Consider the following 19,569-nt stretch of genomic DNA (forward strand, 5'->3'; position numbering starts at 1 on the left):
CCGAGGGAACGCATGCGTGGACAGGGAATGGGCTTGGCTGTCGCATCCTCCATGAAGGCAACATCCAAATAGCCTGTGGAGACTCACCATTGAGGCTCACGCACAAATAATGTCAGCCAAACCCTGCAGAACTGCTCTGGTGAGAGATTCGCTGCCTTCAGGGGCAGGGGGATGCAACAACTGGGGGAAAAAAAAAAAGTCTGTTTTGCTAGTGGAAATAGTTGTCCTGGTTGTACACTGAATGAATGAAGTAATTGCTTTATGCTAACTGACCTACATTGGCTCCCAGTAGAGCAACGCCTTGATTTTAAAATTCTCATCCTTGTTTTCAAATCCCTCCATGGCCTCACCCCTCCCTAACTCTAACCTCCTCCAGTCCTACAACCCTCTGAGATCTCTACGCTCCTCCATGTATAGAGCTAGCTACATGTTCAATTTGAAAAAAGAACAATTGGAGTTTTGCTTGTGTGTCAGTACTCCGACAAGTCGCGCCACCTGGTGAGCTGCTGATCCTGACTGTCCTGTGGGGGGGATGGGGAGGTACTGAGCTGAGATGCAGACACTTTCCGTCGACAGAAAAAGATATTTGAAGCAGTAGTTCTCCCCAGGGTGCTTCTGAACACATCTTCCTGTCACCTGGCTCCAGCAGCCTTCAGGCAAGCTTCCAGGCAACACATGTTCAACCAGAATATGGTCTGTAGCACTGGGAGAGCAACAGAGGAGAAATCCCAATATAACTTGGACACAATTACAGAATTCACAAGCTTGAAACAAAATTGGAGGTTAAAGGCATTCTCCTCTCACCCTTACAATAGTGGATAGACGACCAGAAAAAGTCATTATTTCTGGATTGTTAAAATCTCTAAAAGGGATCTGGTCCAAGAATTTGCAAGAATGCCTTCTCATCAGGATTTATCCTTTGCTCTTAAAGATTACCATTGTTACAGCTACTTCTCACAGGAAAAACCTTGGTCCTCTTCCAACTATGCCCCAATTTCAACTGTTGTCTCCTCTCTAAGGTTTGCTTTTTTATGGCCTTATTTAACGTGCATCACTACTTTGTGATTTGTATATCTGTGCTCCTAGATCCCTCTGCTCCTCTACCTTATTTAGACTCTTTATTTTCCAAGGAGCATGTGGCCGCCTTATTCTTCCTACTGAAATGCACCACCTCACACTTGGCTATATTGAAATGCATTTGCCAATTCCACGCCCACTCCACAAGTTTGTTAACACCCTCTTGTAATTTGTCACAGTCCTCTTCAGTATTAACTGTACCCCCCAATTTGGTGTCATCCGCAAATTTTGGAATTGTGCTTCCAATTCCCGAGTTCAAATTGTTTATGCTAATGGTGAACAACAGTGGTTCCAGCGCCGATCCCTGTGGAACACCACTTCCTACCTTTTTGCCAGTCTGAATAACTACCCTTAACTCCTACTCTCTCTCTTCTGTTTTGTAGCCAGCGTGCTATCCATTCTACTACTTGTCCCTTGACTCCACATGCGATGACCTTGGGCATGAGTCTACTATGCGGTACCTTATCGAAAGCCTTTTGAAAATCCAAATATATTACATCTACTGCATTCCCCTTGTCTGCTCTTTCTGTTACTTCAAAGAATTCAATAAGGTTGGTCAAGCCTGACCTTCCCTTTTGAAATCCGTGCTGATTAATTCTTTACTATATTTTCCGTTGTTTTTCCATTGCATAGACCCCATCATGTCCAGGTGTGATCCCTGGTCTGTGCTGAGTTAGTGGAGCTCAGCTGTTGGAGTGATGGGGGTGCTGTTGTTGGTCTCAGTCCCACCCTCGGAAAGGAAAAATCTGCCAGGGTTCCCGCTGCTGATTGTTCTCCACTGACCCAGACTGGGTGTTTGGATGCCTGATGAGGATAAGACCAGGGTTGGTTAGGATGCCCTTCCCTTTCTCCCTTTAACTTCTTTACTCAGTGGTAAAAATGGGGAACTCGCTACCACATGGTGGCGTTTAACATAGATGCATTTAAGGGGAAGCTAGATAAGTACATGAGGGAGAAAGGGATCGAAGAGTATGCTGATAGGGTGGGAGGAGGCTAGTGTGAAGCATAGACCAGTTGGGCCGAATGGCCTGTTTCTGTGCTGTAAACTCTGTAACGCTATGTAATCTTTGAGTAAGGATTCCATTATCTTTCCTACTACCGACATTAAGTTAACTGGTCTATAGTTCCCTTGACTATCTCCCTTTTTAAATATAGGAATCGTACTAGCTGTCTGCCAGTCCTCTGGTACTAGTCCCTTTTCTTATAAATATTTAATAGTGCCTCTGCTATCTCTTCCCTAGCTTCTTTTAATGTGTGCAGATGCAATCCATCCGGACCAGGGGTTTTATCCTCTCTAAGTTTGGTTACTTTATCAATTATCTCCCCTTTTCTATCATAAATGTCTTTATATATTTTTTTTAAATCTCCTTCTAATGTCATGCCCACCCTGTTGGTCTCCCTGATAAATACCGAGGCAAAGTAACTGTTCAATATTGCTGTCATTACTTGTGAGTTTGTCTTGTGGATCCCTTAGTGGCCCTATCCCCCTCCCGAGTTTTCTTTTATTTATGTGTCTGTGCTATTTCTTTTTATATTCCTTGATAATTTGATTTCGTAGTTCCTCTTTGCTTTCCTAATTGTTTTCTGGACTTCTATCCTAACCCCTTCGTATATTCCCTTTTGTCATCCCCTCCTTTATTGTCTATGTACTCAGTGGACGCCTTTTTCTTCAGTTTTAATTTTACCCATCTCTCTGCAATTGCTACATTTGCGATGGTTTCTCATCACGTCGTTCCAAAGGTTGCCCCGGGCTCAACTATACCAATGCTCTCCTCCACAGCTTCCCCGAAGTAAAAATCACCGGTGGAATCCTAATGGCATCGTAGGATCCCGGCATTTAAATATTAACGGCGGCCCAGGCCTCCCTGACGCTGCCGTAAACCTGGCAGTTAAAATGGCAGCGGGCGTGAACCTGTCTGGATAGGAGGAGGAAGCCGCGGCCACCATTTTACTCCAAGTGTTCTGCTTCTCCCAGTTTGTGTGAAAATTAAAATCGGCCATTAAACCACTGTTTTTGCTACATGCTTCCCTGATCTCTCTAGTTGCACATCTCCCCCCACCACCCCCCCCCCCCCCCCCCCCAACTACATCACTACTATCAGGAGGTCTGTCGATGACTCCTGCCAGAGTCTTGCATCCTTTACTGCTCCTTAACTCTACCCATAGTGTTTCCACTGCCGATCACCATTATTGAAATCCCTTCTTCCTACTGCGGGAATTGTGGGGCGGGGGGGGGGTTTAATCAATATTGTTACTTCCCCTCTTTTCCAAATTTCCCAGTCCTTCCCAAAGATCCTTTAACCCGGAATATTTAGCTGCCAATGATGCCTTAAAATTGGAAACGGAAAAATAAAATTTGGATGCACCTTGCACATTGAGCCCTTATTTTGAGTACGTTTTTTTTTGAGGGGGAAAGTGTACACGTTACAACCTTTGATTGTCCCCAACGCCTCCCATGCATCCACATTCCGCAGGTTAGAGTGGAGTCGCAGAGACTTAAACAGTTTGATGTTGTATTTCCTCTCCTCCTACACCAAAGCCAATGACTCCTTCGAGTGGTGCGGCTCCGCAGGTGCCAGGTATTATGGGAACGGTAGCAGAGTGGTTATGTTACTGGGCCAGTAATCCAGAGGCCTGGGCTAATGATCCGATGACAATTAGTTCAAATCCCACCACGGCAGCTGGGGAATTTAAATTCAGTTAATTAATTAAAACTGGAATAAAAAAAGCTAGCACCAGTAATGATAACCATGAATCTACCGGATTGTCATTAAAAAATCCATCTGGTTCACTAATGTCCTTTTTAAGGAAGGAAATCTACCGCCCTTACCCGGTCTGGCCGATGTGACGCCAGATCCACAGCAACGTGGTTGACTCTTAACTGCCCTCTGAAATGGCTGAGCAAGCCACTCAGTTCTACCAAAACCGTTACAAAAGTATACCACGTGGACTGCAGCGGTTCAAGAAGGCGGCTCATTTATTGCCCATCCCTAATTGCCCTTGAGAAGGTGGTGGTGAGCTGCTGCCTTGAACCGCTGCAGCCCGTGTGGTGAAGGTACTCCCACAGTGCTGTTAGGGAGGGAGTTCCTGGATTTTGACCCAGCAACGATGAAGGAACGGCGATATATTTCCAAGTCAGGATGGTGTGAATTTGCAGGTGGTGGTGTTCCTGCTGCCCTTGTCCTTCTAGTGGTAGAGGTCGTGGGTTGGGGAGGTGCTGCTGAAGAAGCCTTGGCGAGTTGCTGCAGTGCATCGTGTAGATGGTACACATTGCAGACACATTGCGCCAGTGGTGGAGAGAATGAATGTTTAAGGTGGCGGGTGGGGTGCGAAACAAGTGGGTTGCTTTGTCCTGGATGGTGGCGAGCTTCTTGTGTTGTTGGAGCTGCAGTCATTGAGGCAAGTGGCGAGTATTCCATCACACTCCTGACTTGCCCCTTGTAGATGGTGGAAAGCCTTTGAGGAGTCAGAGGTGAGACACTCGCAGCAGAATACCCAGCCTCTGACCTGCTCTTGTAGCCACAGTATTTATGTGGCTGGTCCAGTTAAGTTTCTGGTCAGTGGTGACCTCCCCAAGATGTTGATGGTGGGGGATTCGACGATGGTAATGCCGTTGAATGTCATGGGGTAGTGGTTAGACTCTCGGAGATAGTCATTGCCTGGCACTTCTGTGGCGCGGATGTTACTTGCCACTTATCAGACCAAGCCTGAATATCATCCAGGTCTTTCTGCATTTGGGCATGGACTGCTTCATTATCTGAGGAGTTGCGAATGGAACTGAACACTGCAATCATCTCCACTTCTGACCTTATGATGGAGGGAAGATCATTGATGAAGCAACTGAAGATGGTTGGGCCTAGGACACTGCCCTGAGGAACTCCTGTAGTGATGTCCTGGGGCTGAGATGATTGACCTCCAACAACTACAACCATCTTCCTTTGTGCTAGGTATGACTCTAGCCAGTGGAGAGTTTCCCCCTGATTTCCATTGACTTCAGTTTTACTAGGGCTCCTTGATGCCATACTCTGTCAAATGCTGCCTTGATGTAAAGGGCAGTCACTCTTAACTCACCTCTGAATTTCAGCTCTCTTGTCCATGTTTAGACCAAGGCTGTAATGAGGGCTGGAGCCGAGTGGTCCTGGCGGAACCCAAACTGAGCATCGGTGAGCAGGTTATTGGTGAATAAGTGCCGCTTGATAGCACTGTCAATGACACCTTCCATCACCCTGCTGATGATTGAGAGTAGACTGATGGGGCGGTAATTGGCTGTATTGGATTTGTCCTGCTTTTTGTGGACAGGACATACCTGGGCAGTTTTCCACATTGTAGGATAGATGCCAGTGTTGTAGCTGTACTGGAACAGCTTGGCTAGAGGCGCTGCTAGTTCTGGAGCACAAATTTTCAGCACGATAGCCGGGATGCTATCAGGGCCCATAGCCTTTGCTGTGTCCCGTGCGCTCAGTCGTTTCTTAATATCACGTGGAGTGAATCAAATTGGTTGAAGATTGGCTATTTCTAATGGTGGGGACCTCAGGAGGAGGCCGATATGGCTCTTCTGGCTGAAGATGGTTGCAAACACTTCAGCCTTGTCTTTTGCACTCGAGTGCTGGGCTCTGCCATCATCGAAGATGGGGATATTCATGGAGCCTCCTCCTCTCTTTAGTTGTTTAATTGTCCACCGCCATTCACGACTGGATGTGGCAGGACTACAGAGCTTTGATCTGATCTGTTGATTGTGGGATTGCTTCGCTCTGTCTATAGCATGCTGCTTCCGCTGTTTTGCATGCATGTTGTCCTATGTTGCAGCTTCCCCAAGATGGCACCTCATTTTTAGGTACGCCTGGTGCTGCTCCTGGCATGCTCTTCTGCACTCCTCATTGAACCAGGGTTGGTCCCCTGGCTTGATGGCACTGGTAGAGTGAGGGATATGCCAGGCCATGAGGTTACAGGTTGTGGTGGAATAAAATTCTGCTGCTGCTGATGGCCCACAGTGCCTCATGGATGTCCAGTTTTGAGCTACTCGATCTGTTCAGTATCTATCCCATTTAGCACAGTAGTAGTGTCACACAACACGATGGAGGATGTCCTCAGTGTGAACATGGGACTTCGTCTCCATAACGACTATGCGGTGGTCACTGCTACCAATGTTGTCATGGACAGATGCATCTGCGACAGGTGAGGATGAGGTCACCTACCACAGTCCCAGTCTGGCAGCTATGTCCTTCAGGAAGAATACTGATTCATCAGCTGAGGGAGGGCGGTAGATGACAATCAGCAGGAGGTTTCCTTGCCCGTACTTGACCTGAAGCCATGAGACTTCATAGGGTCCGGAGTCAATGTTGAGGACTCCCAGGGCCACTCCGACCGTATACCACTGTGCTGCCACCTCTGGTGGGTCTGTCCTGCCGGTGGGACATTGGCTGAAAGGTATGATTCTGAGAGTTTGACTGTGAGGCTGCTGCTTGACTCGAATGTGGGACGGCTCTCCCAATTTTGGCACAAGTCCCCAGATGTTAGTGAGGAGGACTGGGCTGGGTGTGCCGTTTTCGTGTCTGAAGCCGGTGCCGAGGTCAATGCCGGGTTTCTTCTTCTTGCTTTTCCTAGTGGTTTGTTGCAACTGAGTGAAGTGGCCTAGCAATCCAGAAGGCAGGTAAGAGTCAACCACATTTCTGTGGGTCTGGAGTCACGTATAGACCAGACCAGGTAAGCAGATTTGCTTCCCTAAAGGACATTAGTGAACCAGATGGGTTTTTACGACAATTTGCTAGTTTCATGTCACCATTTTTTTCCCCAGTTTTTTTATATTATTTAATTAACTGAATTTAAATTCCCCAGCTGCCGTGGTGGGATTTGAACTCGTGTCTCTGGATCAGTCCTCTGGATTACTAGTCCAGTAACATAACCACTGTGCTACCGTTATGGCCAGTATCTCCGCGATTTCCTTAACCTGCCTCAGCATCCTAGGCTGCATCCTATCTGGTCCTGGTGACTTATCAGCCTTTCTAGTACCTTCTCTCAATTTTTATCTCATCCAGTATCTCTACCACCTCCTCTTTCACTATGACTTTGGCAGCATCTTCTTCCTTGATGAAGAAAGATGCAAAGTACTCATTTAGTACCTCAGCAATGCCCTCTGCCTCCATGCGTAGGTCTCCTATTTGCTCCCTAATCAGCCTCACCCCTCCTCTTACTACCAGTTTTTTATTTGTATACCCATAGAATACTTTTGAATTCCCTTTTATGTTGGCTGCCAATCTGTTCTCATACTCTCTCTTTGCCCCTCTTATTTTCTTTTTCACTTCCCCTCGGAACTTTCTATATTCAGCCTGATTCTCACTTGTATTCTCAATCTGACATCTGTCATACACGCTCTTTTTCTGCTTTATCTTACTCTCTCTCTCTTTTGACATCCAGGGAGCTTTGGCTTTAGTTGCCCTACCTTTCCCCCTTGACTGTACCCAAACCATCTCCTCTTTAAAAGCAGCCCGTTGTTCGATTGCTGCTTTGCCTGCCAATCTTTGATTCCAATTTACCCAGGCCAGATCTGTTCTTAACCCACTGAAATTTGCCTTCCTCCAATTAAGTATTTTTACTCTAGATTGCTCCCTGTCCTTTTCCAAAGCTAATCTGAACCTTATGAAAATATGATCACTGTTCCCTAAATGTTCCCCTACTGACATTTGCTCCACTTGACCCACCTCATTCCCCAGAACCAGATCCAGCAATGCCTCCTTCCTTGTTGGGCCAGATACATACTGATCAAGAAAGTTCTCCTGAACACACTTCATAAATTCTTCCCCCCTCTCTGCCCTTTACGCTATTACTATCCCAGTCTATGTTAGGATAATTGAAGTCCCCCATTATCACTACTCTATAGTTCTTGCACCTCTCTGTAATTTCCCTGAAAATTTGCTCCTCTATATCCTTTGTACTCATTGGTGGCCTACAGAATACACCTCGTAGTGTAATCGCACCTCTGTTGTTTCTTAACTCTAACCAAATAGATTCTGTCCTTGATCCCTCCAGGGCATCCTCTCTCTCCAGTACTGTAGCATTCTCCTTAACTAATACTGCCACCCCACCTCCTTTCTTTCCTGAGCACCTTATATCCAGGAATATTTAAAATCCAATCCTGCCCTTTTTTGAGTCAGGTCTCCGTTATCGCCACAACATCATATTCCCATGTAGCTATTTGCACCTGCAGCTCACCAACCTTGTTTACCACGCTTCGTGCGTTTACACACACATTTTATGAAATAGTATGGGGGGGTGGGGGTGAAGAGAGAAATAGAGTTTTATATGCAATAACACTTTCTGGATTCCAGTGCTAAGTTGGACCAATGTTTTTGTGTCGGCAGGTCTGATTGGCAGCTGTACCAACAGCAGCTATGAAGATATGGGCCGTTCAGCTGCCGTGGCTCAACAAGCACTCGACCATGGCCTGAAGTGTAAGTCACAGTTCACTGTAACGCCAGGCTCTGAGCAGATCCGTGCTACCATCGAGAGAGACGGATATGTGAGTACTCATCTGCAATTCTGTTCCCAGTGCACTTCAATGAAACCCATGATATGTGGTCTCCAAGATTGTGCCCACCTCTCTACTTAAAGCATATTACCAGTCATTTTTTTCTCCTGCCTCGTCCCCAATATTCCTATCCTGCACGAAGGCACAGATGCTTCCACGTATGCTGAGATCTCTGCTTCCTCCAATTCTGACCTCTTGCAGACGCCCTATTTTAATTGCTCCACCATTGGCGGCCGTGCCTTCAGCTGCCTCGGCCCTAAACTCTGGAATTCCCTCCCTAAACCACTCCGCCCCGCTACCTCTCCTCGTTTAAGACCCCCCTTAAAACCTTTGACCAAGCTTTTGGTCACGTCCGAATACCTCCTTATGTGGTTCAGTGTCAAATTTTGTTTGATAATTGCTCCTGTGGAGCTCTTTGGGACGTTTCACTACATGAAAGGCACTATATAAATGCAAATTATTGTTGCTGGAAATCCCTCATCATTCTTCCAGTATGAGCCGAGATGTTGAGTGTCGGCAGAATATTCATCCCGTTGAGGGCGTCGCAACCGAGCCTGATTCTATCCGTGCCTACACTCTCCAACAGTCCCCTCCCTAACCTGATGGGGAAGAAGTTATTGTAGTGTCCCAACTGCAGTCCCAGATTGGGCCTCAAACCCTGATGCCACTGGAAGAGCTCAGTTGAAATGTTGAAGTATAAGATTTAAATTTTGCATGTGTACAGTAGTTTTTTTGGTGAACTGTAAACCTGGCAGCGCTTCTTGTGCACTGATGCACTCTGAGGTTGTAAGTGTTGCAATTTATACTAGTGAGATCAGTGCCCTGGATCTCAATGGGTTTGTCTTTTGCTCTCCAAGGACTTGTCCATTGTGGTCACAAATTAAGTCTCCGTTGTGTTCGTGAGGTTATTTGTTCAAATTACAGCCTTCAATGGATTGAAAGAAAGAGGGAGTCATTTTGGTGAATTTAGAGTAGATTTGGGATTTTTCAACTCCCTTTCCAAAACTGGGTACTAAGAGACCCAACAGCCCTTCGGGCTTTTATTTTGTGCTCTTGGATATACCTCTCGAGGCTGGTGACACCAGATGACATAAGTTGGCAATTTGCGTAGTAAATCATAGGTTCTCAGACTAGAGTCTTTGGACCCTGGGGGAGAGGTGGTGCTGTGGTGGGATCCATGAGGCCATTCAATTTCTATCCATCGGATTTCTATATTTTTCTGTGTTGATTTACTACCACATAATTCCTACTATATAGACAAACAGCCTTTTCTTGCAGTGATAGCGTAGCATTCCTTTGAGTAGTTGAAGCTGTCTTTTGAAAGACAGCACGGGGTGGAGGGGGGAACGGTGTCTGTGTACGTGTCAATATTTATAGAGCTTCCCTCCCACCCAACACACAAGTTTGAAAAACACTTATCCAAATCCAACCATAGTGGCATTGGAAATGGTGATCCCAGTCATGTTCATTGCTGTTCTGAAGGCAGATCAGCAGCTGGGGCTGGTACAGTTGATCTCCGCATCTCTGGGTGAGAATTACATAGAATTTACAGGCCATTCGGCCCAACTGGCCTGGGCGCTCCACACAAGCTTCGATTTCCGTTTACAATTTTTTTCCCCAACGCTTCACTCGCCAGGTGTTGACCTCACTGAGCGCATTGTGGCAGTAACTGACCGGAAGGCCCCCATACTTAACTGAACTGGAGGCGGGAGGAGCCGGAGTCCAAGTTGGGATTTACCCAGCCTCCAAAGTCGTGGCTCTGTGAGGGGTAGCACATTAAAAGAGCGCGGGCCGCCCTCCCCGGACACCAACCCCTTGCCCCCCCCCCCCCCCCCTCCCCTCCCCCCCACGACAACAATCCCTCTCTGAGGCCCAATCTCCCTCCCTGACCTCGGTATTGGAAAGATAAAGACAAGAATGGGATCGGTGGCAACTCCCAGCTCATTCGACGTTCCTCAGTCAGAGACCGGTTGTGAATTGAGGCCCAGAAATCTGTAGAGCCACAAGTTTACTGAAAGGACAGGTTGGACGGGCCTTATTATGACCTCTGCTGCTTCAGGCAAAGACCTTTTCTGCATTGTGGAGCTTTAATCTGAGGAGGAGCAACAGACTGTTTGGAGAAGCTCCCCCCTGCCCCAGTCTTCCAGACTTAACTCAACTTTCTGTCTTCACAGGCCAAGATCCTGAGAGACGTCGGTGGGATTGTTCTCGCGAATGCGTGTGGGCCCTGCATTGGACAGTGGGACAGGTAGAGGAGTTGCACTTCAATTTTCTTCTAACTGCACTAAGCATGAGGCTACATCAGAAACTAGCTTATCTTCCCACAATGGTACTGGCTCATGAGCATTGTGTTAGAATAAGTGCAAGGTGGCTCCAAGTTGGGATTTACACAACCAGACCCAAAAAAAACCTGCAGCCTCCAGCTTCCAAAGCCACTGGTCTGTGAGGTAATTCGCTGCAGTGTGGCTCCTTTGCACTGATCTGACGACCATTCCATTTGGTTTTCAAAATGAGAGATTGAGTAGACTAGGCCTATATTCCCTATAGAGTTTAGAAGAATGAGAGGTGATCTCGTTGAAATGTATAAAATTCTTACAGGGTTTGACAGGCTAGATGCTGGGAGGATATTTTTCCCTGGCTGGGAAGTCTAGAACTAGGTGTCAGTCTCAAAATAAGAGGTCAGCCATTTAGGACTGCGATGGGGAGGAATTTCTTCACTGAGGGTGATGAATCTTTGGAATTCTCTACCCCAGAGGGCTGTGGAGGCTCAGTCATTGAGTATATTCAAGACAGAGAGCGATAGATTTTTTGTTACTAAGGGAATCAAGGGATATGGAGATCGGGCGGGAAGGTGGAGTTGAGGTAGAAGATCAGCCATGATCTTATTGAATGGCAGAGCAGGCTTGAAGGGCCGCATGGCCTACTCCTGCTCCTAGTTCTCTTGTTCTTATGTTCAATAATCTGAAATGTAATAGTTATGGGCTCAGTTGGCACGTCCTACAGATCAGAAAAGTCCCGCGTTTAATCCTGAATCTTCGCTGAGGCAGCAGTGGGCACTAAAGTTGGTCGCAGCATCGCTGGGCTGGGGGGGTGGTGGGAAATCGCCGAGGCTTTTCAGTGCCGATCCCTGTCCAGTGATGTCTACTTGAACATGTGCGTGTTGACATTGGGTGGGGCTACGCTAAGATAGCCGCCTCGGCAGTCGAATAACCTGCCAACACTCACTGTCTAGACTCCCCCACAAAGAACCGTTTCTCAAGATTTCTTTGAAGTGTTGCCGGCCTTTGTGCAGCATAAAGAGTTGGCGGCGTCAGGAGAGAAGGGGAGAAGAATGTATAAAGCGAAGCTCCTCTATCTCGATATAATCAGATGGCTGATGAACTTGGGAGTTGTCCTATTTAAATCTGTGATGATGGCGATAGGCAACACCAGCCAGAAGATGGCAAAATGCTGTTAATTTTAATGCTGTCAGTGCTATTTTAATGCTCCCTGTAAGTTAAGGTCCTGCTAATGAAAGTAGGGCTGTAGGTACCCCACCAATGAAGCGATTTAATGTGCTGTAAAGCAGAATTGCACACCACTTCGACTCTGCTCTGCATTGCCATCTGCCTGGCTACTCTGTTTGAATTGATGCTACTTCAATTAAATGACTTGATTTAGAAACATAGAAGATAGGAGCAGAAGTAGGCCATTCGGCCCCTCGAGCCTGCTCTGCCATTTAATGAGATCATGGCTGATCATCCAAATTCAGTACCCTGTCCCTGCTTTCTCTCCATATCCCTTGATCCCTTTAGCTTTAAGAAATATATCTAACAACTCCTTGAATATACTTAATGAATTGGCCTCAACTGCCTTCTGTGGTAGAGAATTCCACAGGTTCACCACTCTCTGGGTGAAGAAACTCCTCTTCATCTCAGTCCTAAATGGCTTACCCCTTATCCTTAGACTGTGACCCCTGGTTCTGGACTCCCCCGCCATCGGGAACATCCTTCCTGCATCTAGTCTGTCTAGTCCTGTTAGAATTTTATAAGTTTCAATGAGATCCCCTCTCATTCTTCTAAACTCTAGTGAATATAAGCCCATTGACCCAATTTCTCCTCCATACGTCATTTGATCTGTTGTGAATGTTTGAATGAAATCCCCTTTGAAGAATATTTTCAAACCGTCGTTTTGCCTGTTCCTGGGTCCAACTTACTTTAGTCTTTTTTTAAAACTTCCCCTCAAGGCGGGACGTTAAGAAAGGTGAGAAGAACACCATTGTGACCTCCTACAACAGAAACTTCACTGGGCGCAACGATGCTAACCCTGCCACACACGCCTTCGTCACATCGCCCGAGGTAAAATCTCCAGGACGCCTGTGTGTTTTTAGTTTTAATTTTCAAAAGAAGTCTGATGACACTCCGTCAAGACTGACTCGTGAATAATAGCATTGATACATTTAACGAGGAGACTTGCACGACGGAGAAGAGAATCGAGATTATGGGGGCAGGTATGGAAACTATACTTGTGCAGAGTATAAGCAGTATGGACCGGTTGGGCCGAATGGCCTGTTGCTGTGCTTTAAGCGCTGTGCCGTAATGGCCACTTGGATGAAGTACTGAAGAGAAATCACTACCCATGAAACTATACCCCAACAAGGTGGGGGGCGGTCTTGTTAAGCACCATTGCAGTGTTTCCTGTAATGGCAGGTTAAGAGTGCAGTGGTACCTATTAATAAAAGTGTATGTTTACACTATAACTGCAGCATTGAATCATAGAAATTTACGCCACAGAAGGAGGCCATTCAGCCCATCGTGTCTGTGCCGGCTGGAAAAGAGCTATCCAGTTTAATCCCACTTTCCAGCTCTTGGTTCGTAGCCTTGTAGGTTACGGCACTTCCAAGTGCATATCCAAGTACATTTTAAATGCGATGAGGGTTTCTGCCTCTACCACCCTTTCAGGCAGTGAGTTCCAGACCCCCACCACCCTCTGGGTGAAGAAAGTTCTCCTCAACTCCCCTCTAATCCTTCTACCAATTACTTTAAATCTATGCCCCCTGGTTATTGACCTCTCTGCTAAGGGAACTAGGTCCTTTTTATACACCTCCATTAAGTCTCCCCTCAGTCTTCTCTGTTCCAAAGAAAACAACCCCAACCTTTTCAATCTTTCCTCATAGCTAAAATTCCCCAGTCCTGGCAACATCCTTGTAAATCTCCTCTGTACCCCCTCTAGTGCAATCACATCTTTCCTGTTATGTGGTGACATAAGAACATAAGAAATAGGAGCAGAAATAGGCCACTTGGCCCCTCGAGCTTGCTCTGCCATTCAGTAAGATCATGGCTGATCTTGGGCTCAAAGCCACTTCCCCGCCTGCTCCCCATAACCCTTCACTCCCTTATCTTGCAAAAATCTGTCTATCTCCACCTTAAATGTATTTAATGACCCAGCCTCCACAGCTCTCTGTGGCAGAGAATTCCACAGATTTACGACCCTCCTGAGAGAAGAAATTCCTCCTCATCTCAGTTCTAAAAGGGCGACCCTTTATTCTGGAAACTATGCCCCCGATTTCTAGATTTTCCCACGAGGAGAAACATCCTCTCTGCATCTACCCTGTCAAGCCCCCTCAGTATCTTATATGTTTCGATAAGATCCCCTCTCATTCTTCTAAATTCCAATGAGTATAGGCCCAACCTGCTCAACCTTTCTTCATAAGTCAAACCCCTCATCTCTGGAATTAACCTAGTGAATTGTCTCTGAACTGCCTCCAGTGCAAGTATATCCTTCCTTAAATAAGGAGACTAAAACTGTACGCAGTACTCAAGGTGTGGTCTCACCAATACCCTGTACAGTTGTAGCAGGACTTCCCTGCTTTTATACTCCAACCCCCTTGCAATAAAGGGCAACATTCCATTTGCCTTTTTGATTACTTGCTGTACCTGCATGCTGACTTTGTGTTTCATGCACAAGAACCCCCAGGTCCCTCTGAACTGTAGCATTTTGTAATCTCTCTCCATTTAAATAATAATTTGTTTTTTTTATTTTTCCTGCCAAAGTGGATAACCTTGCACTTTCCCACATTATACTCCATCTGCCAAATGTTTGTCCACTCACTTAGCCTGTCTATATCCCTTTGCAGATTCTTTGAGTCCTCTGAACAACTTGCTTTCCCACCCATCTTTGTATCATCCGCAAACTTGGCTACATTACACTTGGTCCCTTCATCCAAGTCATTAATGTAGATTGTAAATAGTTGAGGTCCCAGCATCGATCCCTGTGGCACCCCACTAGTTACCATTTGCCAACCGGAAAATGACCCATTTATCCCGACTCTCTGCTTTCTGTTAGTTAGCCAATTCTCGATCCATGCTAATATATTACCCCCAACTCCGTGAGCTCTTATCTTATGCAGTAACCTTTTATGTGGCATCTTATCAAATGTCTTCTGGAAATCCAAATACACCACATCCACTGGCTCACCTTTGTCCACCCTGCTCGTTACCTCCTCAAAGAACTCCAGCAAACTTGTTAAACATGATTTCCCTTTCATAAAACCATGCTGACTCTGCTTGACTGCATTATGATTTTCCAAATGCCCTGCTACTGCTTCCTTAATGAAGGACTTCAGCATTTTCCCAACGGCAGAAGCTAGGCTAACTGGTCTATAGTTTCCTGCTTTCTGTCTCCCTCTCTTAAATAGGGGTGTTACATTTGCGGTTTTCCAATCCGCTGGGACTTCTCCAGAGTCCAGGGAATTTTGATATATTGCAACCAATGCATCCACTATCTGTGCAGCCACTTCTTTTAAGACCCTGCGATGCAGGCCATCTGGTCCAGGGGACTTGTCATCTTTTAGTCCCATTATTTTACCAAGTTCTTTTTCCTTAGTGATAGTGATTTGTCTTTAGCTCCCCCCTCCCTGTGGCCCCTTGATTATCCATTATTGGGATGTTGTTGGTGTCTTCTACCGTGAAGAAAGATACAAAATATTTGTTCAGATTCTCTGCCATTTCCCCGTTCCCCATTATTAATTCCCCAGTCTCATCCTCTAAGGGACCAACGTTTACTTTAGCTACTCTCTTCCTTTTTATATACCTGTAGAAGCTCTTACTATCTGTTTTAATATTTCTTGCCAGTTTACTCTCATAATTCATCTCTCTTTTTTAGTCATCCTTTGCTGGTTTTTAAAAATTTCCCAATCCTCTGGCCTGCCACCAATCTTGGCAACATTGTATGCCTTCATTTTCAATTTGATACCATCTTTTACTTCCTTAGTTAGCCACAGATGGTGCTCCCTTCTCTTAAAATCTTTCTTTCGCACTGGAATATATTTTTATTGAGAGTTATGCAATATCTCCTTAAATGTCCGCCACTGTATTTCAACTGTCTTACCCTTTAATTTATTTTTCGAGTCCACTTTAGCCAGTTCTACCCTCATGCCATTGTAATTGCCTTTGTTTAAGATCAGGACACTGGTTTGAGATACAACTTTCTCATCCTCCAACTGAATTTGAAATTCAACCATGCTATGATCACTCTTTCCTAGAGGATCCTTTACTATAAGATCATTTATTAATTCTGTCTCATTACACAGTACCAGATCCAAGATAGCCTGCTCCCTGGTTGGTTCCATTACATACTGTTCTAGGAAACCATCCCGGATACACTCTATGAACTCCTCTTCAAGGCTACCATGGCCAATTTGATTTGTCCAATCAATATGGAGATTAAAATCACCCATGATTATTACCGTACCTTTTTTTTTATACAGGCCTCCATTATTTGTTGACCAGAACTGTACGCAGTACTCTAGCTGTGGCCTAACTACTGGCCTATTTCTATAAGAATGCACATCTTGTGAAGCTGACTGCTACCAGCCTGTCTGGTCCCTGAGCTTATGGCTTTTCCTTGGAGAAATATCCAGTGTGACCATGGATTTTAACCCCTTATTTGTTGTTTCCAGCGATGAAGAAACCAAATCAAAAATTTAAAAGAACCTTTTTTGTCACAACTACACAAGTATAGTGTCAGTGCAAAGCAGACAACATGGCAGGCAACCTTTGGGATAAAATGTGCCCAGTATCCACCTGATGCGTTGTGGCGAGGCTACTGATGAAGACAGCTCATCTTGACCTACTTACTTGCCCTCTTAAATGAGGGAGGCACGAGCACTGAGGTTTGAGAGAAGATGAGACGGAGAAGCGAAACCAGCTTAAATAAAGTTCATAAATGGATTTCTAGTCGTCATTGAGCCTTCTGCTTGCTCGGGAATTTATAAGAACTAGATACAATTGTTTGTAGCTCAGCGATTTAATCATTTATTCAATCTCCACAGAACCGGCAGGACAGGAGAGCTGCTTGTTAGTGCACTCTCTGGTTAATAAGTGGTACGATGCTGATTTCTGCATTCTATTCATGACTGGTGTCTACTTTCAAACATGCTGTACGGGCAAGCTGCCTCCTGAAGCGGGGGGGGGGGTGGTGGACAGGCAAGGGTGTGTCCGACCAAGTGACTATATTGGACCACCTAGCAATCTGAGAGAAGATGGCATTGGCAAGAAATTCCAGTCTTGGCCATTATCTACAACAGCTGCTGGATGAAGGGTGAGGATAGGATGGGATTCAGCTGTGATGTCTCCCACAGGACAGAGGGAAGAGGTGGAAGATTTGACTTGTAGTTCTCACTTATTGGCGCTGGGTGCAGCTAATGAGTGACGTAAATGGCCTCGCAACCAGACGTCATCGTTCACAGGATGTGGGCGTCGCTGGCAAGGCCAGCTTTAATTGCCCATCCCTAATTGCCCTCGCGGATGTGGTGGTGAGCCGCCGCCTTGAACCGCTCCAGTCCATGTGGTGAAGGTGCTCCCACAGTGCTGTTCTACTTCTTTGTAGCAGTTTGGTACAACTGAGTGACTTGCTCGGCCATCTCAGAGGACAGTTGAGAGTCAACCACATTGCTGTGGGTCTGGAGTCCCATATCGGCCAGACCGGGTAAGGGCAGCAGATTTCCTTCCCTAAAGGACATTAGTGAACCAGATGGGTTTTTACAACAATCCGATAGTTTCAAGGTCACCATTACTGACACTAGCTTTCATGTTTAACACGACCACAGATGCAGCGTGTTTCCGGCCTTTGCTGTAAATTACTGTTAATGTATTAATCCAGTGACCACCCCCGCCCCGGAGTGCTAAAAGCCAGTGCAACTGTGTGGGGGGACAGTACAGCAGCTGCCCTCTGGCTAATTGCCATTTTGTGTTCTCAGATTGTCACCGCCTTTGCCATCGCTGGCACTTTGAAGTTTGACCCTGAGCGCGACTCGCTGACTGGAGCCGATGGGAAGAAGTTCAAACTGACGGCACCGAGTGCTGCCGAGCTGCCCAGCAAGGTACGGGGCACTCTCTGACAGGCAGGCTCGGAATCAAGATGCTGCATGTGTTTATCAAATGCTGCTCTTGTATGCAGCAGAATCTGCTGCAGTTTAAAAGATGGTCACTGTATGGTAATGAAATCTACCTCAGTTATATGAAACTAAACCTCAACTGAAATAAGAACATAACAATTAGGTCCCTTGAGCCTGCTCCGTCATTCAATAAGATCACGGCTGATTTTCTACCTTAACTCCCACCCTATCCCCATAGCCCTTGAGTGCCCAAAATCTATTGATCTCAGTCTTGACTTGGCATCCACAGCTCTCTAGAGTAGAGAATTCCAAAGATTCACAGCCCACTGAGTGAAGACATTTCTCCTCATCTCAGTCTTAAATGACCGACCCCTTATCCTGAGACTGACCCCTAGTTCTAGACTCTCCAGCCAGGGGTAACAACCTCTCGGCATCTAATGCACCCACTATGATCAATTTGTTTCCATTTTTATTGGCACTTGTGCTTATTCCTCACCACCTGGGGAGGGTGAGGAAGACTGGAGTGCTGAGAGGTGGAGTTTTCCCCCATCATTTTTAAACGTTTATTCTTCCCCCCCCATCCCCCCACACACATTTAGTTTGTGATCTTAGCATGCTGCCAAGTTGTTTCGTGGATACAAGGTTAATTCCCACAGAGAAGGAGTTAAAATTGGAAGGACAGTTCCCCAGGTCAGTTATCCAACAACTGTTTGAGACCTTGCTGTGTGCAAAATGGCTGATGCATTTGCCTAAATAACAATCACTCACTTCAAAGTAATTCATTTATGTGTTGCACTTTGTGATGTGATACGGTGCTTATATAAAAGAAAGACTTGCATTTATATAGCGACCTCAGGGCATCCCAAAGTGCTTTACAGCCAATGAAGTACTTTTGAAGTGTAGTCACTGTTGTAATGTAGGAAACACAGCAGCCATTTGTGCACAGCAAGCTCCCACAAACAGCAACGTGATAATGACCAGATCATCTGTTTTTGTGATATTAGTTGAGGGATAAATATTGGCCAGGATACGGGGGATAACTCCCCTGCTCCTCTTCGAAGTAGTGCTGTGGGATCTTTTACGTCCACCTGAGAGAGTAGGCGGGGCCTTGGTTTAACGTTTCATCAAAAGACGGCACCTCCAACAGTGCGGCACTCCCTCAGCACTGCACTGGAGTGTCAGTCTAGATTTTTGTGCTCAGGTTTCTGGAGTGGGACTTGAACCCACAGCCTTCTGACTTGAGTGCTGACAATGGAAGTTCTTTCTTTGACACTTGTGATCATTGCAAATATTGAGTAGCTTGTCTGTGGAGTCTTGTGCAATGGTATGGATCCCAAAGTATGATCGACCAGAAGGTTCACAGAACCAAACCTCATGGCACAGCTTTTGTTACTTGTATTTCATCTCCTTGATGAATAAAACGACACATTTCTTTTGTTGTCGTCGTTATTACTTGTTTTCATTCCCATGCGTCTGTAACATAGGTGAAATATCAAAGTTTGTTGACCCTCAGTTATTCACCTGGCTTCCCTTACCCATCAGGGGCCCTTGGAGATAATTGAGATCTGCTATCGTGGTGTGTGACTCACTG

General features: G+C 46.0%; 1 protein-coding gene across 1 annotated transcript in view; it reads left to right on the forward strand.

Annotated features, from left to right (window-relative positions):
* Positions 1–19,569, forward strand: part of aco2 (aconitase 2, mitochondrial) — a 71,178-nt gene that overhangs the window by 39,871 nt on the left and 11,738 nt on the right. Inside the window, exons 10-13 of the mRNA XM_085969539.1 lie at positions 8,436–8,593; positions 10,777–10,850; positions 12,828–12,939; positions 17,841–17,963. Of these exons, the coding sequence (XP_085825665.1) occupies positions 8,436–8,593; positions 10,777–10,850; positions 12,828–12,939; positions 17,841–17,963 (467 nt within the window). The remainder of the gene's footprint in view (positions 1–8,435; positions 8,594–10,776; positions 10,851–12,827; positions 12,940–17,840; positions 17,964–19,569) is intronic.

Source organism: Somniosus microcephalus, chromosome 28 (assembly GCF_052327205.1).
Source record: "Somniosus microcephalus isolate GS21.2 chromosome 28, FLI_Smic_1.0, whole genome shotgun sequence".
Classification (NCBI taxonomy): domain Eukaryota; kingdom Metazoa; phylum Chordata; class Chondrichthyes; order Squaliformes; family Somniosidae; genus Somniosus; species Somniosus microcephalus.